This window comes from Sceloporus occidentalis, unplaced genomic scaffold (genome assembly GCF_023333645.1).
Source record: "Sceloporus occidentalis isolate IW3139 unplaced genomic scaffold, rSceOcc1.0.p SCAF_4, whole genome shotgun sequence".
Classification (NCBI taxonomy): domain Eukaryota; kingdom Metazoa; phylum Chordata; class Lepidosauria; order Squamata; family Phrynosomatidae; genus Sceloporus; species Sceloporus occidentalis.
The window spans coordinates 40,050,686-40,075,640 of record NW_028316984.1 but is presented as its reverse complement, the minus strand read 5'-3'; the positions used below and the strand labels follow the sequence as shown (position 1 = coordinate 40,075,640).

General features: G+C 40.9%; 1 protein-coding gene and 1 long non-coding RNA gene across 4 annotated transcripts in view; both read left to right on the top strand.

Moving 5' to 3' along the window:
* Positions 1 to 15,772, top strand: part of LOC149313798 (uncharacterized) — a 40,561-nt gene extending 24,789 nt beyond the window's left edge. The window contains exons 1-4 of one of the 2 annotated variants that reach the window (XR_016280861.1): positions 2,466 to 3,065; positions 5,709 to 5,788; positions 8,270 to 8,333; positions 14,389 to 15,772. This is a non-coding gene — a long non-coding RNA (uncharacterized LOC149313798). Of the gene's footprint in view, positions 1 to 2,465; positions 3,066 to 5,708; positions 5,789 to 8,269; positions 8,334 to 14,388 lie in introns of those variants that run through there. The other variant, XR_016280862.1, reaches the window with a different exon arrangement.
* An 8,629-nt stretch (positions 15,773 to 24,401) lies between these two features.
* LOC149313797 (ceramide synthase 6-like) overlaps positions 24,402 to 24,955 on the top strand; it is a 137,031-nt gene continuing 136,477 nt past the window's right edge. For both annotated transcript variants that reach the window (XM_089519814.1, XM_089519813.1), the window contains exon 1: positions 24,402 to 24,559. In XM_089519814.1, the coding sequence (XP_089375940.1) occupies positions 24,537 to 24,559 (23 nt within the window). In that variant the 5' untranslated portion in view covers positions 24,402 to 24,536. The remainder of the gene's footprint in view (positions 24,560 to 24,955) is intronic.

Genomic DNA, 24,955 nt, shown 5'->3' with positions numbered 1-24,955 from the left:
TGTATCCATTATGAAACCTGCTGACATCTTTAAAGTGCAGCTTATTTCCAGTTGTGCAGAAAGGCACTGGACCACCACTAGTGCATTTTTAAAAGTTTGTGGGGGTGGGGGAATTGAATTTTACATGTAATATCTATTTCAAAATTGGTTTTCTGAATGCTTAAGGCACCAGTTTAAAATCCTTTCTTCCTAGATGTTGTTCTCCACTCTTCTCAGTATCTTGGGTGTTTTCTCTTGGAGCTTCGTCTCCCTCTTAACACCTCCACAAGGTGGGAGGTCAGGAAGAGAAGCAAAAATAGTTATATTAAACATAAGAAAAACTTCAAAATATGTACAAGTTAAGTCTCCCTTATCCAGAATTCCAGAAACCAAAGCTTTTTTTCATGGGTGGCTGAGATAGTGACACCTTTGCTTTCTGACAGTTTGATATACACAAACTTTCATGCACAAAATTATTTAAAATATTGTATACAATAATTTTTAGACTATGTATACAAGATGTATATAAAATATAAATGCATTTTGTGTTTATATTTGGGTCCCATCTCCAAGATATCTCATTACGATGTTGTACTGTATATTGTTGTGTGTCTTCTAGTCATTTCCAACTTATGGCAACCTTAAGGCCAACCTATAATGGAGTTGTCTTGGCAAGCTTTGTTCAGAGGTGGTTTGACATTGCCTTTCCCTGAGGCTGAGATGTATATGAAAATACAGATATTCCAAAATCCAAAACACCTCTGGTCCCAAGAATACTGGGTAGCGGAGACTCAACTTGGATGTTTCTCCAGTTCCTGTGATAACTTGGTGTCAAGTTCTATATTAATGCCAATTCTCCCTTTGTGTCTCTTGTCAGGTGTGTGTGTGTGTGTCCCTTAAGTCACTTCTGACTTACGACAACCTCAGGATGAACCTATCACAGGGGTTTCACGGCAAGTTTCTTCAGAAGGGGTTTGCCATTGCCATCCTCTGAGGCTATGTCTTGCCCAAGGGTTTTTGTGGCCAAGTGGAGATTCGAACCCTTGTCTTTAGAATCCCCTTGGGAGAGGCGGGAAATATAAAGAAACATTATTATTATTATTATTATTATTATTATTGTCTTGTGCTCAAACTCTTGCGAGGCATAGGACACAAACTGTCTTCCTTTAATGATCCCCATCACTACCCCTTTGTTTTAGCTTTTGGTTTTTACTTTTTTCAAAAAAAGAAAAAGGGAGGGAGGCTAATCCCTTTCTCACACAGGTAACAGAAATCGACTTATTACACATTATGTATTACACTAATCCCCAACCATAGACAAATGAAGACAATAGAAGGGTCAAAACCTTCAAGTAATGTTGTATAGGACAACACCACCATGATGCTGGGCATTATCTACCAGTGTATTTTTCTTGTCGATTGTGTTTCTTGTGTTCTGCTACAGTAACAGAAATTGCATTGGATCTTATAGTCCACAATAATCCTGTGAAGTAGGCTGGTCTGAGAGAGAGTGACAGTATCAAGATTAGCTAGTGAGTTTCATGGTTCACTGAGGACTAGAATGTAGATCTCTCAAGTCCAGCCCAACATTTGCACCTACTTCTACCGTGCTTCTGATATGGGGAGCCAGTCACAAAATATCTTAACTCCCTTTTGTACTTCCTCATTTTAATTATATATCTCGTAAACATTTTAAAAATCTCATTTACTCTTTTTAAAACCTCAGAGCACTTGAAAATCCCACTAAATATATAAACATCCATATAGAAATAAATACTGTACAGAATAAAACATATCAAAAGACAGGGGCAGGGGAAGCTGGTCTTGGTCAAGAGATCCTAATTCCTCCTGCTCTTCTAACAAGAACCCGGGTAAAAGAAGCTTATAGCTTTTAATCAGTACATTCATCATATTTGGTTTTTGGAGGAAGTTTACATTGCCAAATAGTCAAATATTTCTTGCAGTCTTCCAATGGTTTGAAGGATAAAAGACATGCTTTTATGACTGCCTTCCTCAGGAACAGAACAGAAGTGCTACAACAGCATGCGGAGAGGCACGGAGAAAGAAGCTAGTCTCATGCTGTCCTATTTTGTCATTGGGAGTCAAACCAGAAGCTCAGCATCCCTTAGATTTTAAGAGACAGTGTCTGAGGTCACCAAAATGTCAGCTCAGAAACAGAGGTAGCCCAGGCCTGTTCAAGTTATTTATGGGTCAGTCTTCAGTCCAGGCAAACAAACCAAAGGGTTGCCTGCATGGGTCTCACAGGTGCTGCATAATTACAACATGCTTCCTATACAAACATCCTGGCATTTTTCCGCCCCGGTATAAGAGAAAAGGAATGGGGAGATGCCTCTATCTCAAGAGTCACCCATTGTATTAAATTATATTTGTATTATTAGCATGTCAATTAGTGTATTATGCAAATCATTGTTGCCTGTATTTGGAAGCCTTGCGCAGAAGATCTCCAAGTGTGGACCTGTTTCAGCTGCCAAAGGTAGGATAATGATGAATGTCTTCATCAATCTTGATGCCTTCCAGCTGTGTTGGACTACAACACCCAGCATGTCTAATCTACAGTATCACTGAGGCTATTTCTTACATGCAGGCCAGCATATAATGGTGCCTCCAATGGGCAGGTATGTGTGTATTTCACTTTGTTTTTAACAGATACTGTGTGATTCTTAGCAGCGTTTGCTCTTGTCAGGTCTCTCACACAGACAGAATATACTGCTATTCCTGTGGGGTCTGCCCAGCACAGCTCTGTTTTTGAAGTTGCAATTTCCCAACCAGTTGGTCCTCTCAGGGACTGCAAGACCAGTGTCTGGCTTTCAAGACAGTAAGACCTGGTTGCTAAGCAGGTATTCTTAGCTTTTGCCTGCTGTGATGATCTTACACACTTTGTCAGCAGGAAAGGTCAGCTCAGTCCACAAGATGCTGCCTAATTTTCATGCAAAAGACAAAGAGGCTGCAGAAAACAGTGTCTTCTGGATACAAGGTATCACTTTACTCAGGAAACGTTGAATCTTCATCATTTGAGCAACGGTCTAATCGGAACAGAGCCTCACCACAGAATGGAAATAGTCACAGTAGGTTCTTGAGACATTCACTTGCATTTGTTTTATTGTAATGCAAGACTAATAACGTTGTTTATTCTTCTGTGCCTTCAAGATGTTTCCAGCTTATGGCGACACTATCCTGGGGTTTTCTTGGCAAGAATTGTTCAGAGGAGTTTTGTCATTGCCCTCTCTTGAGCCTGAAAGAGTGTGATTTGCCAATGGTCACTCAGTGACTATTGCTGAGCTGGTCTCCATACTTACATTCCAAGACCCAAATAGGAATGAAACACATATTAAAAATAAGGGTTGTTGTTTTTTCTGTCTCTAGTTTCTCTATCCCTCACATTGCCCAGCCCAGCCTCACTATACCTTGAGTCAGTTGCACTACTGCATTTAAGCGCCCACCTGCCAAATCTTGCTTCCTTTGGCAACTGTAACTTCCCTGCCTGTCTTTCTCTGAGTAATTGCACAAATCACAAATATCTCATCTAGTCTGGCCCAAGTGAAAGCTTGTTAAATGATATTAAACCTACAACTATGCTTTTGTAGTCATTTTTGTATGCCTTCAAGTAATTTTCAATGTATGGTGACACTATCACAGGATTTTCTGACTCTGAGAGTGTGTGACTTGCCCAAGGTCACCCAATGGGTTTCCATGGCAGAGCAGGGATTTCAACCCTAGTCTCCAGAGTCATGGTCTCAAACCACTACGGCATCATTCCTACTAAGGAGAAAGTGACAATTCAATGGGACTTACTTCCAACTTGATCTACACAATGGTTAGGGCCACATGGGCAAAAGCACACTTCTCTCATGAATATGAACCAGGCCCACCCTTGTAGTTCAAAGACCCTGAAAAGGTGTGAACAGTGTTCAGATAGATAGATAGATAGATAGATATTACAGTGTTAGGTATCCTTTGTTTTTTCTTTGCAATTTGGAAATCCACAAATTCCTTTGGGATGGATAATTTGTGTTATGGAATGTCAGTAACTGAAGCTATTTACTTGTGAAATGTTTTAATGCTGTTATCTGTCAACTAAAGTTACTGGGTTTTTGAGGAACCTACTGGTAAAATCAAGTTTTTGATCTCTTGAACTGCTGCAGCATGCATGCCTATGGAAATTATAATTAGCTTACTAGTGACCTCCTGTGGCCAGACACGACTCACTCAAAGCTGTTAGTCTCAAAGGTGCTGCAAAATCCCTTTGCGTAGCTCAGGTTATGTTACATTTTAGGAAAGTGCTAGCTTTTAAAAAAGAAAACTGCAAGTGTTTAACTTGTTGTTAGCTGCCCTTGAGTTGATCTTCACTCGTGCCAACCTTGTGGATGAGACATCTCCAAGCTGTCATATCCTCCACTGCTCTGCTCAGGTCTTATAGATGCCGGCCCATGACCTCCCCAATTGAGTCTACCCTTCTGGCATGTGGCCTCTCTCTCTTTTTACTTCCCTCTACCTTTTCTAGTATTATTATCTTTCCTAGTGAGTCATACCTTCTCATGATGTGGCCAAAGTATGACAGCTTGGCTTCCCTGGAGATTTCAGCCTGAATCTGTTCAAGGACCCATTTGGTGTTTTTTTTTTGAGAAGAATCCTCAGCACTCTTCTCCAGCACCACATCTCATGTCTGCAATGTGGCCCCTAGTGCCTCTACCTTTCTTGAACCCTGCTGGCACCTTTGAGATTTCTGTGTTGCAGAATTTTAAGCATAATTTTACTTGCATGGGAAATTAATGCTGTGGTCCTACAGTAGCTGCAGTCTTTTGGGTCTCCTTTTTTGTGGGTGGAGATGTATAGTAAATGTCTCCAGTCTGTTGGCCATTGTTTTGATTTCCATATTTGTTGGCGTATTTTAGTTAACGCTGGAGTTGATACTGCCTGCTCAAGGGGAATATCATCTGTTCTTAGTGATTTGGTCTTCCTACCTTCTCTTATTACAGCTTCCACCTTACTTTCTGGAATTTGGGGTTCATAGTCATAGTGTTTAACTAGAAATCATATAAATACAAGAGTCAACCAAATATGAAAATCAGACTGGTTGGAAGGAAAGGGGTTTACACTCCAGCATGTCTGCAAAGTACAAAGTTGAGAAGGTTGATTCTCATATTTTGTAATATGCAAATAGCTGCTGATGTATCTGTAAATTACTAAAGGAAAAGTTAGTACAACTGTATCTTACTGATATATGGGAACATAGCATCTGATCCAGCCTGGTCTATACCAAGCTTTGAGTATTGGGCTAGAACACTTGGGAGACCAGGGTTTGCACCCCTGCTTGGCCGTGGAAACTCAATGAGTGACAATGGACAAGTTATACTCTCTCAGCCTCAGTGGAGGGCAGAGCAAACCCCCTCTGAACAATTGCCAAGAAAACCTCATAATAGGTTCCCCTTAGGGTCGCCATAAGTCAGAAATTACTTGAAGGCACACAACAACAGCAAACATAGTACTAACATTTAAAACATTTTCTAGTCTATGCCTAATATTCTAAATATACTTACTAAAGAGTAATGTCTACTGAACTCAGAGAGTCTCGTGTCTGAGTAAACATTCATTGGATTGTGCAGTAAATCAAGAACGTATTGTTATTCACTGAGGATAATATCATAGAATAAGACACATTGTACATATAACTCAAGTAAAAATTTGTTGTTATTTTTCCCCATATTTAGCTTTGAATCTGATCTGGTTGTTAAGAGGAAGAAGTTACGTTTTCAGCTGAAGAGAAAGCCGCACTGACCTCAGACAAATGGTATATGATTTGCAGCCACAGTATCCTTTTGTTTTCTTACTCTGTGCTTTTCAATATTTCTAACTTTTGTTTTGCAGGTGGAGTGATTATTAACAGGGTCATGTTTGGGCCATTTGTCTTGATTTTCATGTTTATAAATACATTTCTATACGATTTTTTTGCCAAGGCATCTAAGATGGTTTACAGATCTTAAATACTGAACCAAAGACATCTTGTTCAAACAAGAAAACACAGAATGATGATTTTGTCAGGTTCACAGAATCCTCAGGGGGAAATTGTACAGAAACTGCTGGTCTGGGCTTCTGCCTTCCCTCTGGGCTGCTAACCTGTCAAAGGACAGGTGGGGCATAGGCTGTGTCCCGCCAGTCCTCCCAGGCCCTTTCTAGCTCAGTCGTAGCCTGGAGTTCTTTTTTATCTATTGTCATCATAATTAAAAATCTTTATGGGTTTATTACACTGTGCTTTATAGGAACGGTAAACAATAATTTTATTGTTTTGACCATAGATTGTGATGGGCAACACTTATATCTCAGAGTCCTTGGAAGTCCTATTATTTAAACAAAAACATTTGGCAGCCTGCACAACTTTCTTTAATCCTTTTTTTAAAATGTGGGGAGGGAGTAGGTGTGTATTTGTTTGAAAATGGAAGTGGGAAAATGACCCTCACATTTTCTGAAGGAATGGTGCAATCTTGCCAAAGAACATAAACTAAGGTCTGAATCTGTCATGGATCTAGAGCCAGCGTTAGGAGAGACACTATAGTAGGAAGAAGCAGTTATGGGTGAGGGAAACCCATTCAGGCCATACACAGGTAATCAAAGGAGTTCACCAAGCTTTAAGGGAGGTACAGCCTCGAAGTCTCAGCCATTCTAGAATATGTCACAAGAAGCAAGCAGTCATGATACCTGATGCCACAAGGAAAAGACAAAAAGATAAATATTAAGGTCAACAATCCAAATAATCGATGAGCAGAAAGTGCACAAAAAGCCAGAGAGAAGGAACTACAAACAACAACAAAAATCGCTACTGCTTCTGGATTTATAGTTGTCTGACTTGAAGATGCCTGGTGCAGATTGCTCAGAGTTTCTTGTTTCAGAGGCTTCTTTGTTACTGTTCCTTGTCCTGATGACATCCCACAATTCTGGCTGAGGTGCAGGCCCACTCTGCTCATCACTAGCTGCTCAGAAATCTTTTCTGTATCTAACTCTGCTACATCAGATTACTCAGACTCTCTGGGGTGAATTATGACAAATCCAGTTGTTAATTCCAACTAGAGTACAGTCTGCCCCTTCATATCTACAGATTTTTTATCTATGTATTCAAGCATCCACAAATTGAATACACACACACACACACACACACACACATATACAAACCTTGATTTTTCCATTTGATATAAGGAACCCCATTTCACAGTGCCATTGTATTTAATGGCACTTTAGCATCCACAGATTTTGGTATCCACAGAGGGTCCTGGAACCAAACTCCAGATGATACCAAAGGCCTACTGTACATCCATTTAATCAACACAGTATACATGAATGTTGACTGAACAAGTTTCTATTGACTGAATGGGTCTACACTAGTTGAGACTAACAAATAGTTTAGGCCTAATTGTACAATTGCAACAGAATAAATGAATTACAGATCTGTAAATGTAGTAACAAGTATCTCAAATAATTGAAAAGCTTCTTGGAAAAATCAAGGACAGGTTGAATCTCCCTTATCTCAAATCCTTGAGACCAGAAGTGTTTGAGAGTTCACAGTTTTGGGGATTTTGGAGTATTTGCTTATACATAATGAGATATCTTGAAGATGAGATTCATGTCTCAACAATGAAATTCATTTGTTTTGTCTACAGGGTTCAGGAAAGGAAAAGGCACTAGGGACCACATTGCAAACATACAATGGCTAATGGAGTACATGAGGGAATTCCAAAAGAAAATCAGCATGTGCTTTATAAACTATAGTGAAGCCTTTGATTGCATAGATCATGAGAGGCTATGGAACACCCTTTTTATGTTTTGTTAGCATTAAAAATACATCCACAGAGACAAATCATACTTACAAACAATAATACATTCATCAAATACCATTAGCAAAAGAGGAGGGGGAGAGGGAAGGGACGGAGGAATAGAAGGAACAAAAAGAGGAAAAAACAAAACAAAAACCATCAACACAGTAAATACAAACACAAAAATGACTTCCTGGAGTTCGTACTGACCTACCGAGTCAGGAATCGAAACGCTGAAATCTTCAGGTTGAAATTTTAAACATTAAGAGTCCCACTTAATATATTTACCAAAGGAGGTTATTAATATATGTACATTGCAATTTCCAGTAAATAATTTTAAATTCCAATTTATCAGTTTCCTTATATATAAATTATTTACTAAATTTAGTTTACATTACTCCTCTCCTTACTCATTCTTTCATAACTTATCTATGCTTGTCATATCTTGTTTTCCGTTTCCCCCCCAGAAATTCTATCAATGGAAGCCAATCCATTTTGACGTCATCCCAGTCTTGACCCTTCAGTATACAGGTAAGTTTATCCATTTCAATAAATTCAATTAGTTTATTTAACCATTCATCACTATTAGGGTGACCTCTTTTTTTTTCACATTCTCGCAAACACAATTCCAGCTGTAGCTGACATATAATGTAAAAGTTTGCCAAATTTCCCCTCTAAGTTTCCATCTGATACCATACTACAGAAAATATTTAGGATCAAAATTAATCTTACATTTCAAGATCTTTTTTATTAGTCCACAGATTTCTTTCCAATATTCTTTAGTAACTTTACAATCCCACCATAAATGGATATATGATCCTATGGCTTCATCACATTTCCAGCATTAGATGTTTTATAAATTTTGGCCAACCTAGCTGGAGTAAAGTGCCACCTGTATTGCATTTTAAGTATGTTTTCTTTGATGTCAGTACTCAGAGTATATTTACTTCTCTTGATCCAGTTTTTCTCCCACTGTTCCAACAAAATACTTTGGCCTAGATCCTGTGCCCATTTGACCATACAATCCTTCACTGGTTCCTGTTCCATTTCCCAGTTTAGAAAGAGATTATAAAATTTGGAGATTCTTTGAGATTTTTCCGACTGTAGAATAGTTTCAAATACTAAATTCCCCTTCCCAATTCCTGGGTTCTTCATATCGGTATTATATCTACCCTGAAGTTGTCTATAAAAGAACCACGTCTTGTAACCACATTTATTTTCTAATTCTTGTTGGATAACAAATCTAATATCAATAGTATTTTCTTCTTTTATAGTCAAATCTTTATACAGTAACCAAAAACCACTGGGCAGCTTAATATCCCTAAACAAAGCTTCATTTGGGGAGGCCCAGAGGGGAATCTTTGGGCAGATGCAATTTTTGTATCAAAGCCATACTCTAAAGATTGAGTTTCTAATCTGGTGGTTGAAAAAAATCTTTGTTAAGTTGATGTTTAACATAAAAAAGGTAAGCATGCCATCCAAACTGAAGCCCATATCCTTCCATATTTAATAAATCATAATCGTTTAGTCTAAACCAAACCCAAAGCCAGTCAAAGCAAGCTGTGTCATAATAGATCCTCAAATTTGGTAAACCCCAGCCACCTCTTGATTTCTTATCATATAAATACTTCATTTTTATCTTCAGTTTTCTTCCGCCCCACAGGAATCTTGAAAGGTCACAATGCCATGTTTTAAATACCTTAAGGGAGACTACATTTCTGTTGCTAGCGCAGCCATCTGAATGCACCTAAAACAATGGGTGGGGTATAAATGTTGTACAAACACATTTTTGTTAGTCCCTACTCATTGCAGTAGGGACTAACAAAAGTGTGCTTGTATAACCTTTGTATTCCACTGCATTCAGATGTCTAAGCTAGCAATACAGGTGTAGTCTCCACATCCCCATCTCCTGAAAAGCTGCTCCAGAAGACCATCTTGGACAGTACAAGACACTGCATGGAGAGCTACATTAAAATGTGTTTTTAATTATTATTTTTAGTAAAAATAGGGTGCCCCACCTGCACATACAGAGCCACCACTGGATGCAAAGTAATCTTTGCTGCTTCCTAACATTCACTTCAGTGTCCAATCTCTCTAATTTATTTGATTAATTTGGCCTCCCTTATAACTTATGGTGAATATGGAACAAAACACTAGTGAACAGACAGTGTGTTTAATAGTATGGGGGTTGAGGAAAAGCTAGACTATTTTTGGTAAACCAAGGCAAAATAATAGTAATTACACAGAATGTCCAGCAGTCGGCAGACCTCTCAAGCACATTCTTCCCCTGCCTAAAATTTTCTGGAAAGTGTATCAACATTTAATTTGAATCAGCAAATTCTTCACATTGCTGTTGTAAGCTATCTGTTGTGTACAGAAAGATGCTGGGATTGCAGCTTCCTTTTCATAGCACTGTTTAAGCGGGAGACGTAAGTTTTTGAGATAATTTTATTTTGGGATAAAAGAAAAAATCATTTGGTTTACATCTGCTAAAGAGGAAGTAAAAACCAACATAATTGCATGGAGCTTCATTTAGTCCACCTCACAGGGCAAGTTGGAAATGCAATATTTTTAAAAAAATAATAATAAACATTTGGAAGTTTTGCCTCCCTACTATGTCACTTGGTCTGGGTTTGAAAATAGCAAGTAGAAACACTGTAAAAAGAAACATATAAAAAAGCAAAGGGAAAAAACCAAACCAAGAGTAGCGTAAATGTAAATACAGTTAAATACAGTTTGTGCAGATACTTTTTTTTAAAATTTAGGAATGGTACCCACTTATGTGAAATTAGACTGAAACTCAGTACTGTATTTCTTTTTAAATATTTCTATACTGCTTTACAGAACTATACATCCAAAACATGCTACAATAATATCAACCCACAACAATAAAACAGCAGAAGAACAACAGACTGGACACTAAAGTCATTTTAAAAATTATAAAAATCAAACAACCCAATATGTAAACTAAAAGGCAGCAGTTGAAGGCTTTCATGATTGGCATCCACAATTTTTTTGTGGGTTTTCTGGGCTATGTGGTCATGTTCTGGAAGAGTTTATTCCTGACATTTCATCAGCTCTTTTCTAGGCCAGTATTCTCTGAAGATGCCAGCCACAGGTGCTGCTTGCAAAACATCAGGAATAAACTCTTCCAGAACATGGCCACATAGCCTGGAAAACCTACAAAAAACTATAAAAGGCAGCAATTTCTCAAAATCTTGGGAGGGGAAGAAATCAACTGATAGTCTGTCCTACTTGCCTTTCCTACCTGGAAAGAGTGTTTTCCAAAGGAGTGCAGCTTCAGTGAAAACCCTTATATTGTGCTTGTATGCCAACTCATCAGACTGTTGAAACACAAAGGATAACTTGACTTGTCCTTAGTGTTTGAAATATAGGCCTCATTTTTTTAAACTTCACCATTCCCACCCACCCTGCAAGCACTAGCCCTGTGTCCTTTGAGAAATGGTACTGTTCTCTACCTAGCAAAGATTTGGGGCCAGCCCCTTCTTTGATTTCTGCTTGTCCTTAGGGAACTTTCTCTCCAATTTCTCTCATTTTGTCTCTTGCAGGTGTTTTGGTTGTCATTTTACTAATAATTCCCTGATCTTTGCTCACTGATGAAAACTGTAAGCTTGCTAGGGCCTCGTTTCTAAGCACTCTTTAGGATCCTAACAATCACAGAATGGTACTGCTAGAAGGGACCTCACTGATCATCTAATCCAACCCTTCAATTCAGGAATCTACAGCTAAAGAATCCCTCCCTGATACAGGCCCATACCTCCACAGGAGAGTCCATCATTCTCAGAGGCTGTTTGTTCCATAGCTCTTAACATCAGGACATTCTCCCTAATGTTCACTGACTGATGCATATATTAAGACCCAGCGTGAGCCAGGCCAAGATGCAACACACATTACTTTCAGGTGGGGATGGGTGAGAAAGAGGCTAAGTGGTACCTTGTGCTTGAAGGCATCTGTGCACATTTATCTGCCTGAACCTACACCTACAAAGCATGTCAAAATCTTGTGAGATTTGGAGGAGCCAATCAGAAGTACTAGTAAAATGAAACAAGCTACATTCTGAGCCAGATATAATCCAGGATCTTAATGAACAGGTGCAGGCATGCATTCAGATTAGTGGAGAAACAAACCATGAGCCTCACTGTGGGCTTCAATAAGGCAATAGAAGGCAACCAACCCATGAGAAATTCTCTTACACACTATGCACAGTTCGTAATCTCAGCAGGAGAGAGGAGGCACATCCAAAGAGGTAGAATGAGACACCTCTTTTGCTTGCACCACAGCTGCACACAAGCTCTGATTTCCAACCCACATGCCATATAGCTACCAAATGATGCAGGGCAAATATCTGAGGGTTGGAAGTCAATGAGTTCCTCTTCTCCCCCCCCCCCCCCCAGCCAGAATTCTTTAGATTACAAATTCGGCACTGAAAACATTTATACCATGAGGAAATAGACTTAGCTCTGCTAAAGCTCATGCTGCCAACTTCTTTCAGTTAGTCTCAAAGGTGCTACAAAATCTCTCTACATACTGATTCTACAGATTAACACAGCTTTTATCTTTGAATTTAATTTAGGCTTCACCTGCACTGAGAAGTAGAGGTTTATTGGAAGTACAACAAAAGCCACAGCTGAAGAAAAGTGCAAAATGGCAATAGAACATGACCCAGGGTTTGTTGTTGTTAACTGCCCTCAAATCGATGGTGACCCTATGAATGAGACATCTCCAAGGCCCCCTGTCCTCCACTGTTCTGCTTAATGTCAGCAATCCCATACCCATGACCTCCTTAATAGAGTCCATCCATCTGGCATGTGGCCTTCCTCTCTTTCTGCTTCCCTCTACCTTTCCTAGCATTGTTTTTTTCCAATGAGTCCTCCCTTCTCATGACACAAAGTTCGACAGCCTCAGTTTTGTCATCTTGGCTTCCAGGGAGATTTCCAGCTTGATCTGTTCTAGGACCCATTTGTTTGTTCTCTTGGCTGTTCATAGGATCCTCAGCACTCTTTTCCAGCACCACATCTTAAATGAATTTATTTTCTTCCTATTTTCTTCTTAACTGTCCAGCTCTCACATCCATACATGGTAATAGGGAAAACAATGGTCAGTATGATTCTAACTTTTGTGCTCAGTTGTATACCTTTGCATTTTAGAACCTTTTCTAGTTGAACAAAAAAGTGTCTTATTGTGAGTAATTAGCAACAGGCAGTTCAGTATCTGTATCCAGCAGTAACTGTGAAATGGGGAGCCACCCACCAACCTGTGAAACATTGGTCATGATCCCAGAGGCAAGCAGCAATACAAAATTATGTTCTCTTTATGTTCTCTTCACAATGCATAGTCTTTCAGCAAAACTGATTCACTGACATTATGACGCACCTGCATCCAACAGTGTTTTCATTGTGCTGTTCAAAATGGAATCATCTTGTTATCTTCGAGAGAAGCACTTTCTGTATTTCTCAGAAGCTTAAAGCTACTCAGCCAGTCTGGCATGGCAAGTCCATGCAATCATGCAGTTGTCTCTGTTGCATAAAATCTTCAACCTTATCATGTAAACTATAATTAATTTATATTCATAATGGGTCATGCACCGTCAGCAGTACAAACTACACACACTTAACATACAATTAATTTTACGTATATGTATCTATTTATGTAATCTGTTTATGTAAAAACAATTGCAACAACAGTTTGGTATCTAGGCAAAAACATTTCTTCACACATTGCATAATAAAACAAGCTTTCTCAACCTTTTCACCTTAGAAGAACCCTTGAAATAATTTTTGGGTGTCAGGGAAGGACCTGCTTAAAAATTATTGGCACTCCAGCTCATCTTTTATTTTATTTTTAGTCACAATCTGTCACAAAACCTATCTGAATCCTAGGATTCCAGGAAACCTTGGGTGAGAAACTCTGTAATAAACCCATTTCATGACTAGCTGTTTTGCTGCAAGCATTGGAGTAGAAAGGGGCAGAAAACAGATTGTTATAGCTGATGCCTCCTTCCCCACTATGAACATGAATAGAATTTTCTCAGTAGCCCATTTAATAATTGTCTCATTCAGCTAAGATAGCTAGATATACATATCTATCTATCTATCTATCTATCTATCTATCTATCTATCTATCTATCTATCTCACAAAACAACTGAATGAGGAAAAAAGCCTACCTGAAACATCCATGTAAAAAAACAAAACATGAACCCATCTCCTTACCACCTGAGAACAATACTGCAGTTCACTTAGTTTTACTTTAGCACAAAGCTTTAGCAAACATCAAAATATTACAATACAATAAATATAATAAAACATGATTAAAATGTCTAGTTTTTAAAAAACATATATAATGCAAATGCAATGTATTAAACAATATATTAAAACAATGAGGAAAAGTTTAACTAAAATATTGCTTCTCAGCCTTTTGGCTAACATGTAGTATCGTAGAAAATATAGCGTTCAGCACACCTATCATTACTATTGGTGCTGGCACATTTGCTATTTGTTTTTGTTTTGTTTTTTTAAACCCATGCTAGTTAATATATAACGGGCGTTTTGCTGTTTTCTTTTTTAGATGGCTGACTTTCTCCTACCCCAAGAACTGAGTAAAATTGTGCAACTGGCTGATATTTTCTGTTTTACCACATGGTACATGTCATTTGGGTAGAAGAGACTCTGTCGTCAAGGATTATTGGAAGTGCATCATCCAGCTGAGTTGGAGCCTTCTTCTGTCAACTGGTCACTAGTGAGGAAGCAGCATGCCCCAAAATATGAAGTTTTAATATACATTACTGAAATTTTAGTTGAAGAATTTTGGAGATACTTAGCACTTTAGAAAATACAGTACTTTCCCTTAATACCAGAGGTTGGCAGAATGGATCAGGATCTACTGTCAGGTCATTGAATGATTTGAAGCAGACCAGCAAGGGTTTCTGACTCACAACTATTTAAAAACAGAAACAGAAAAAAAGTTTTCTACCCACACTCCTAAAACAATTGATCTGTAGTAATTAATCTGTACACTTGCATTTGGACAGGTGACTCATCCCAGTGTATGGCTCATTTGGTGTGCAGAAACTAATTGATACATTCCAAGAGCTACAATTTTGCATTTGGCTTCAACCCTAGCACTGTTTTTTTTTTTAATTTCCCAGACCTGGGTACATTTTTATGTTCTAATGAAAAGCAAAATAATTCCCAGAAGCCTGGAATTCTGTGCCTACTCTGTATCATTCCTCAGGAAATGAAAACATTTGGAATTTTGAGGAAGAGTCTTGAGTGCAACATATAAATGGCTGCCATAAATAAACCCACTACTCAGTGAAATGGGAATGTTCAGTCACAACATTGAACAGAAAGTCAAACTGAAGCTGAAAGAAAAAAACGTGTCACAGAAGCTAAATACAAAGGAAAGGTGCAGCTTGGGCCTCAAAACTCAGGACAAGGAGTCACAGATGTGCAGCGGCAGATTTCTTATAAAAGAAACTTAGATTAACAAATGTATTTTTTTTAAATGGCATTTAATTTTGGAATACTTCAGCTAAATATTTGGAAGATAATGCACCTACCCATGTATTTACACTCTCTTGTTCTCCTTGGCTCCCCATGTTCTGTGTGTGTATACATGTGCACCTCCCTTCTTAATCTAACCATTTGTCATTTATGCCAGTTAGCTTTTCCTATTTCTCCCTGTACCCTCTCCCAACCCCCCATTATACTCTGTTTGTTAGTTTCAATTGTACAGTAAAACTATTAATAGATCTATCTTTCTAAAAGTGTATTTTAAACAAAAAATCAGAAAATTTTCTATATACCAAAGCACCAGAGGTTTGATTTAAGGTACTCTCCTGCAGATCTGCAAAGTTGTGGAATGTCTGAGACACTGGTGGAATGGAAGATGCACTGTGGCATATGTTGGTAAGAGGCACTGCAGTGAAGTGGCCAACACAGTGTGGAGATCTGGGCAGTATAGGAACAGCATGAGAGAAAAATGCATTTGCACCAAATCCTTCAATTTATGGCCACTTTCTCATTGATAGCACAATTTTATACTAAGGATAAGAAATTCCTCCCTCCCCCAGTGATTCTGGATTCCAGGGAGCTTCCTCCTTTCTATGGCAGGTTACACACTGCCATTTAGTACGTAATGAATATGTACTAGGGTTAGGAAGGGGCGGTGCTTCCGCACCCCCCTAACCCTAGTATGTATTCTGTACGTACAATATGGCGGCGGCCGTTCCACACGGCCGCTGCTATATTTACGTATCGGACGCTGTGCGTCTGCACGTGTCGCGGCGTCTATGACGTTGCGAGTGCGCCCCTGGCACCTCGCGACGTCATAGAGGCGCCGCTTAAAGAAGCTCCATTTTGGAGCTTCTTTTTCGGTCCGTGCGGGAGCCGCGCTGTGTGGCTGCTGCGGCTCCCACACGGAGCAAGCGGCGGCGGCGGCAGACTGCAGCAAAGCGGCGGTCTGTAACCCGCCAATGTCAGTTGAACACAGAACACTGTGCACTATACCTCACCATCAGATTTTCATCAGTCTTGAAGCTTTCTCTGGGTGTTTAACTGCTTAATTCCCTGCCTTGACATTTTCTCAGCACTTGCATCTACATTTTATTTTGCCAATAGCCATTTCTCCCAATTTCTGTGTTTCCCTGTATTTGGCCTGTTAGAACTACTGTAATGTATTTGTCCACAGTATACTGACCAAGTTGTACTTAAGTATGTAAATTTGGATTTAAGTGGCATATTGAGCTACTTTTCACCACTTTAGAAGGAGCTATTCCCCAAACGTTGAAGAACAATGCATACCTCTGCCATGTCCATCACACTTCTAATAAAAGTCCTTCTGTACAATCCACCCTGTACACTTAGGTCAGGGGTAGGCAACCTGCGGCCCGTGGGCCGGATGCGGCCCGGCGAGGCCTTGGGACCGGCCCCAGCCCGGTCCTGCAGCCAATTGCCGCCGGGGCCTTTGGGGGGCAATTGTCTATAGAAGCCTCAGAAACATGCATTTATATTAACATTTTTTAAAAAATCAGCAATTTTTTTTTCACATGTCCTCCATTTTTTTAAAAAAAGTGTCTTCCATTTGAAAATTTTGTCCTACATTTGTCCTGGTTTATTTATATATTTAATTTTTTTAAAAAAAATATTTAATTATTTATTTTTTGGCTTCGGCCCCCCAGTTGTCTGAGGGACAGCAACCTGGCCCCCGGCTCAAAAAGATTGCCTACCCCTGACTTAGGTTCTCTGGGAAATGTTTGGTTCAACCAACCAAGAACAATTTCCCAGAGGACCTTCCTGCCTGCTACCCCCAGACTGTGGAATGGCCTGCCAGAAGAGATATGACAGACAAAAACACTAACTGCATTTAAAACAGCATTAAAGACGTATCTCTTCCAGCAGGCCTATCCAGTCAAGACTTTTACATTTTATATGAACTCTTATGACTGTAATATTTTAATGGTTTTATAGTATTTTGTTTTAACTGTGCATTTATGTATTTTTAACTGTGTTTTGTATTTTAACATCCTGCCTCATTTTGCTAGCATGGGAAATCAGTGGCTGCAGTCTTTTGTGTCTCCCTTTTTGTGGATGGGGATGTATATGGCTCGCTTCCAATCTGTTGGGTATCATTTTGTTTCCATACCTGTTGACATATGCTGGTTATCACTAGAGTTGACTCTGTCAATGTGGTTTGCAGAAGTTCAACTGGAATATCATCTGTTCTCGGTGATTTTTAGCTATTTCTCTTGTTGCAGTTTCCACCTCACTTTTTAGATTTTGGGGTTCCTCTTCATATGGCTCTTCGTTCCATGTGTCCTTCATTTTGTCATCTCTTTTGTATAATTCTTCTGTGTATTGCATCCAACATCTTTTTATTCAACGTGAAGTCGAAGGCTTTCATGGCTGGCATCCATAGTTTTTGTGGGTTTTTCGGGCTATGTGGCCATGTTCTAGAAGAGTTTCTTCCTGACGTTTCGCCACCATCTATGGCTGGCATCTTCAGAAATGCCAGCCACAGATGCTGACGAAGCATCAGGAAGAAACTCTTCTAGAACATGGCCACATAGCCCGAAAAACCCACAAAAACTATCTTTTTATTCCATCTTGGTCTTGAATTAGTCACCCCTCCGTTTTCACAGACTTGAGATCCATGATTTTGATTATTTGCGGAAGGGCAACCTCCATTGCAGTTTTAGAGTGCAGGCACAGCCATTCAAGCCTATGGGGCTGGAATATCTGTGGATTTCCAAATTCGTGGGGGGGGGGGGGGTCTGGAATGGATCCCCTGCAAATTCAGAGGGAGGACTGTATGTTATTTTTATTGTTACATAGCGTCCCAGTACTTGGTTTGAATTTTCCTTTGATTTGCTAGATTTTGTGAAATAGATTTCTTGTTCTTCCCTTTTTGTTGTTGTCTTCTATTTGTCTGCATTGGTCATTGTAATGGACAGGATGAGGACAAACAGACTTAAGCTGAATCCTGATAAAATGGAGATACTCGCAATAGGGACTCCTAATCCGGATATGGAAATAAGTCAACAGTTCCTGGATGGGATCACACTTCCCGTAAAGGACCGTGTTCGCAGCTTGGGGGTGCTCCTGGACTTGTCCCTCCAGTTGTCAGCTCAGATAGATGTGATAGTCAGGAGTGCTTGCTATCAGCTTTGGCTGATACACCAGCTGCAACCCTACCTGGAGACGGGGGACCTAGAAACGGTGGTACACGTGCTGGTAACTGCTCGACTCGACTTATGCAATGCGCTCTACATAGGGCTACCCCTGTGCCAAGTTCGGAAACTTCAGTTGGTGCAAAATGTGGCAGCCAGACTGGTCACTGGTAAATCCAGGGCTGACCATATAACACCAATCTTAAAATCTCTCCACTGGCTGCCACTCAGTTTCCGGGCGTGGTACAATGTGTTGATCATAACCTTTAAAGCCCTACATGGCTTGGGTCCTAATAACCTGCAGGAGCGCCTCCTTCCATATAATCCACCCTGCACACTCAGGTCCTCTGCAGCCAAGGAAGATGAGATTGGTTGCGGTTTCCCAGAGGGCCTTCTCATCCACCACTCCTAAAGTGTGGAATGACCTGCTGGAGGAGATCTGTCATATCACCACTCTTGACGCCTTTCAGAAGGCTGTCAAGTCAGATCTCTTCCAGCAGGCTTTCCTAGACTTGAAGGGATGTCATATTGAGGAGGGAGCAAGGTTGTTTTCTGCTGCTCCAGAGACTAAGACCCAGAACAATGGATGGAAGCTCCAGGAAAAGAGATTCCACCTGAACATTAGGAGGAACTTCCTGACAGTAAGGGCTGTTTGACAGTGGAACACACTCCTCCCTCAGAGTGTGGTGGAGTCTCCCTCCTTGGAGGTCTTTAAACAGAGGCTGGATGGCCATCTGTTGGGGATGCTTTGATTGAGAGTTCCTGCATGGCAGGGGGTTGGGCTGGAGGGCCCTTGTGGTCTCTTCCAACTCTATGGCGCGTTACAGACCGCCGGATTGCGGTGGTCTGCTGCCGCTGCCAGTTGCTGCGTCCAGGAACTGCAGCAACCAAACAGCGCGGTTCCCGGATGCAGCAAAGAAGGAGCGCAAAAATCACGCTCCTTCTTGCAGCCCGGAAGAGACGCCACGAGGCGCTAGTTGCGCACTCACGGCGTCACTTCCGCCGCGCGATGTGCGAACGCAGAGCGTCCGTTACGTCAAAATGGCGGCGGCCGTGTTACGGACTCAGTCCGTGCTAGGGTTAGGGGCGTCTGGAAGAGATGCCCCTTTCTAACCCTAGCACAAACTGAGTCCATCCTAGGGTCCCTGTTTGTAACGAGCCTATGATTCTATTATTCTAGACTTACGTCCCATCACACCAATATGGATGGTTCCTGTCTGCCCCACGTTGCCTCATTTCTGTTTGCTGGTTTTTAACTATTTTTAATCTATATTTTTATTGTTATTGTTATTGTTTATGGGGGAGAGATAAAAGATTATGGAGGGATGGCTTTGTTTTTATAATTTGTATGTTTTGTATATTTTTGTATTTTATTGAAGTGTATTGTAACCTGCCTCGATCCATAGGGAGAGGGGATATATTTTTCCTCACAAGCCGTTATACTGTTGCATTCATAATTCTTAGTTTGTCCCTATATCCCTTTTTTCTTCTCTTCTTTTATTGCTTGTAGTGTTTTTTCTGTCATCCTTGTTTTTTTCTCCTTCTTTTTGTTTATTGAAGGTGTCTGTCTGCATTCTTCTTTTATTATGTCCCTGGCTTGGTCCAGGTAGGTACGCAGTTTGCATATCAGCTGAAGCTGATACTAAGCACTCCTAGCCATCACATCCACCTGAGATAACTGTAGAGATGAGTCCAGGAGTACCCACAAACTGTGAACATTGTCCTATAGGGGAAGTGTGACTCCGTCCAGGACTGGTGGACAAATCTCCGTCACCAGACTTGGGGTACCTATCATGAGTAACTCTGTTTTCTCTGGATTCAACCTGAGTTTGTTTTCCCTCATCCAGCCCATTACTGATTCTAGGCAGGCATTCAGAGGAGAGATTCCATCCTTAGTCACTGTAACAGTCGGAGACATAGATAGATCTGGATGTTATCGGATGAACTCTCCCAATGGTGCCTGCTTCAGTTGTCCTAATGCTAAATATATTTACTTGGAAATCTAAAGACCCATTTTGTGTTCTGACCTAGGACCATTTATCCTGGGAAGGCAACAGAGAGTGGCCTCAGTCACTATTGAGTGGCTCCGACCCCTGCCTTCCAGCAACAACATCACAGCAAGGGGCAGACCGAACTGGATCAAATAATGGCTAGAAAATGAAAAGCTGCAGGAGTTTGCTTTGTTATTTACTGCTAGAAAGCTTGCAATAGCTTGACCAAAACATTAGAAAGAATTTCATGACAACTAACAGCTGTTTGACAATAGAACAGACTGTCTTGGAGGGTGGGCTAGTCTCCTTCATTGAAGGTCTTTAAACAGGGGTTTGATGGCCATCTCTCAGGAGTGTTTTAACCTGCATGGCAAGTGTGTAGGGCTGGTTGGCCCTTGCAAACCCTTCCAACCCTATGATTCCATGAAAGAATGCCTGTGAAAATACTGTAGCTTAAAAAAAGTACTTGAATTCCCATCCCCCTTCCTTCTCAATCACTTTTTCTTCTGTCCCCTGTGTTTTAGATTCTAAGGGTGAGGACAGAAGCTGTCATATCACTAATTTCTGAGAGACACTCTGGGGGCACTTTTCAGTTTCTAAAAAAGCAGGAGTAAAGATGCATTAAGGAAACAAACAAATGAAAGCTTGAAATGCGAAAATGATCATATATAGTTCCCAGACTTTGGTCCTCCAGATGTTTTGAACTTCAGATCCCAGAATTACTGACCATTGATCATGCTGGCTGCAGCTTCTGGGAGTTGAAATCCAAAACACCTAGAGGACCGACGTTTGGGAACCACAGATTTATAGAATCATAGAGTTGGAAGAGACCCTAAGGCAGTGATGGTGAACCTATGGCACGCGTGCCAGAGGTGGCACTCAGAGCGCTCTCCGTGGGCACAAGTGCCGTCGCCCCAGCACAGAGTTTGCCAGAGTTTGTTAATAGAAAGCCAGAGGGACATGGCACTTTGCAATAAGTAAGTGGGTTTTGGGTTGCAGTTTGGGCACTCGGCCTCTAAAAGGTTCACCGTCACTGCCCTAAGGGCCTTCCATTCCAATCCCCTGCCATGCAGGAAGACACAATCAAAGCACCCCCAACAGATGGCCATCTAGCCTCTGTTTAAAGAAACTTCCAGACTTCACCACACTCCACTTATAAGCATTTACACTCTAGCTACACCCTGATTAGGACTTATTTTCAACATAAGAAGACTCTCTGGTAGGTGTTGGCTCCATTTGCTGCTGCTACTGCAATCACCTGCAGCTTTCACATAAGGCCCCCAGACTTCAGCCCAAGGATTCAGTATGGTTTCAAGCTTTTATCATTTCATCACTCTGCCCTTTTCACTGCATTTTGTAATCTTATGTTTTAAGTTGTTTTTATACTGAAATTTTATACTGTTTTAATCTAATGTGATTCTAAAATTTTGTAAATGGTATCTTCATTTGTTGGTCTATGACCATTAATAAAAATATCCTAACAATTCACTGCATTTTATAGGGCACCAGATGTTTCTTCCACAGAGAAACACTCCTTCCTTACTTTCCCCCTTTTTTTCTTATGGGGAAAATGTATTGAGCAGAAAACACAATAGCTGCCTAGTGTTTCTGAAAGCTAGTGTAGTGGGCCTTCTATATGGAAACACCCCCAGTCCAAGTCGTACCACCACTTCCAGGAAGTCCACAAGGTGGCTTTGATGGCAGTTGCCCCCTTCTGCTACTGTTCCAGAAGAAACATGGAAACCATGCTCAAAGCACTATACCATGCTGGTCCTAGATACTTACTTATTGTTGTGTACCTTCACATCATTTCTGACTTATGGTGACATTAAGGCAAACCTATCATAGGGGTTTATTGGCAAGTTTCTTTAAAGGGAATTTGCCACTGGCGTTCTCTGAGGCTGAAAGAGTGTGTCTTGCCCAGGATCACCCAATAGGTTTACATGGCCGAGCCAGGATTCAAACCCTGGTCTCCCAGTGCCTTCATCCAACGCTCAAACCATTACACCATGCTGGCCCCATCCATATCCATATCCATACACACATGTCTATATGTAGCCCCTTCTCTCCTGCCTCCTTGTACCTGGGGAATGTCCTGGTGACATCATGTGATTTTTCAGTTTTTATTGTTTTAAAAAATGAATATATTTATATATTATATTATTTATATTGTATTATAATATATAATATGCTACTGTATAATATATACATTATATGTTAAATATATATTTAAATATTTATATAACATATAATGTATATATTATACAGTAGTATATTATATATTATAACACAATGTAAATAGTATAATCACGAAATCAAAAGAGTAGAAGAGTTGACCAGAACAGGACTACACTCAAGAGATCAGGAGGAGACTTATACTGTGGGACCAATGCACACACATTTTATAAACCTATATAATAAAAATTAAAAATCACCTTATATATGAGAAAAGATCCTAAAATTCAAAGATATACAACTGAATACTAAAGTCAGAATGGTACCAGCCCCTGTATTCCTGGAGCTGGACAGTTTAGAAAGAAGATAGGAAGAAAATCAACTCCTTTGAGATGTGGAGAAGAGTGCTGAGAATACCATGAACAGCCAAAAAGGCAAACAAATGGGTCCTTGAACAGATCCACTCTCCCTGGAAGCCAAGGTGATCAAACTGAGGCTGTTGCTGTACTTTGGCCACATCAGGAGAAGACATGACTGGCTAGGAAGAACAACAACACTGCTTGGTAAAACGGGAGGCAGTAGAAAGAGAGGAAGACTGGATGCTAGATGGGTGAAGCCCATTAAGGAGGCCACAGGTATGAATGCACAGGGCCTGATCAGAGTGGCAGAGGGCATCTCAGCCACAGGGTCGCCATGGGTCAGCATTGACATCAGGCTGATTAACACACACAGACATGCATATATATAGTCTATGATATATAGCACATATACAGTGGGGCTATGATATATTTAGAATATACTGTGTGTGTATATATATATATATATGATGTAAACACACATATAAAGATACCCATATATAGAGAGCATATACATATATATATATATATACACACACATATATATAATTTTCTATGATATATAGCATATATATATATTATACATATTATATATGTGTGTGTGTCTATTATACATGTTATGTATACTATATACTTACAATACAATACTATATATATATATATGGTGTAGACACATATAAACACACCCATATATAGATATATATATATACACACACACACACATATATAGCTATTTTCAGTTTTTATTATATACACTTATTTAAAATACCATATTAATAGAGATTATAATACATATACATATACATATATATATATATATATAGGCTAGAAGCTGGCATTCCCTTCCCAGGGGCTGGCAGTGAGGGGAGAAGGGCCTCTCTCTCCTCAGCCTTGGAGCTAGAGAGCAACCACCAAACAGCCGGCACTTAGTTTTCCTCAGTCAACGGGCGCGCGCGAGCGTTAAGAGTGGGCGGGGCCACGGCGGGGCCTGACACTGCCGTCCGCCAACCAGGAGCCTGCTTTGGAAGCCCCGCGTGACAGAAGGGGCGTGGCCTGCCTCTCCGGCCCCGCCCCCGAGCCTGTCAAAGGCTCCAGGGAAGGGAAAGGGGGAGGCGGGGCTGGGCGGGGCGGGCTGCTCTTAGGCTCCTCATCCGGCCGCCGCCGCCGCCGCCGCTGCTGCTGCTGCTGCAGCTGAGTGTGGAGCATCGCTGGCCGAGGCTCGTGCTGCTTCTCTTTCTCTTCCCTGAGGAGCGGCACCGGCGCCGGAGCATCCCTCCCCCGTTGGCCTCGGGAGCCAGAGCGAGGGAGAGAGACAAAGCCAAGATGGCAGGAGGAGGCGGCGGCGGGGGAGGAGGAGGAGGAGGAGGAGGCGGCGGCGGCGGGGGTCTGCTGGCGTGGTTCTGGAACGAGCGGTTCTGGCTGCCCCACAACGTCACCTGGGCGGACCTGAAGAGCACCGAGGAGGCCGCCTTCCCTCAGGTGGAGGACCTCTACCTCGCCTTCCCCCTCGCCCTCGCCCTCTTCATGCTCCGCATGGGCTTCGAGAGGTGAGCACGCCCCGACCCCCCCCCCCGCCATTTCCTCCCCCTTCACCGCACACACACACACACACACACACAGGGGCCAGAGGGGAGGGGCTGGTGGTTGTGGGGCATCCTCGTCTCCCTTTGTGTGGCTCTCTTTCACACACACACACACACATATTGTGTGTGTATATTCTATAGAAAGAGAGTGTGTTGTGTGTGTCTGTGTGTATATTTTATATATATATATATATATATTGTGTGTGTATATATTTTATAGAAAGAGCGTGTTTTGTGTATATGTATATATATATATATATAGTGTCTATGTATACATATATATATATATTTAAAAACAGTATATATTTAAAAACGGTATATATATATTGTGTGTGTGTTTATATGTTGTGTCGAAAGAGC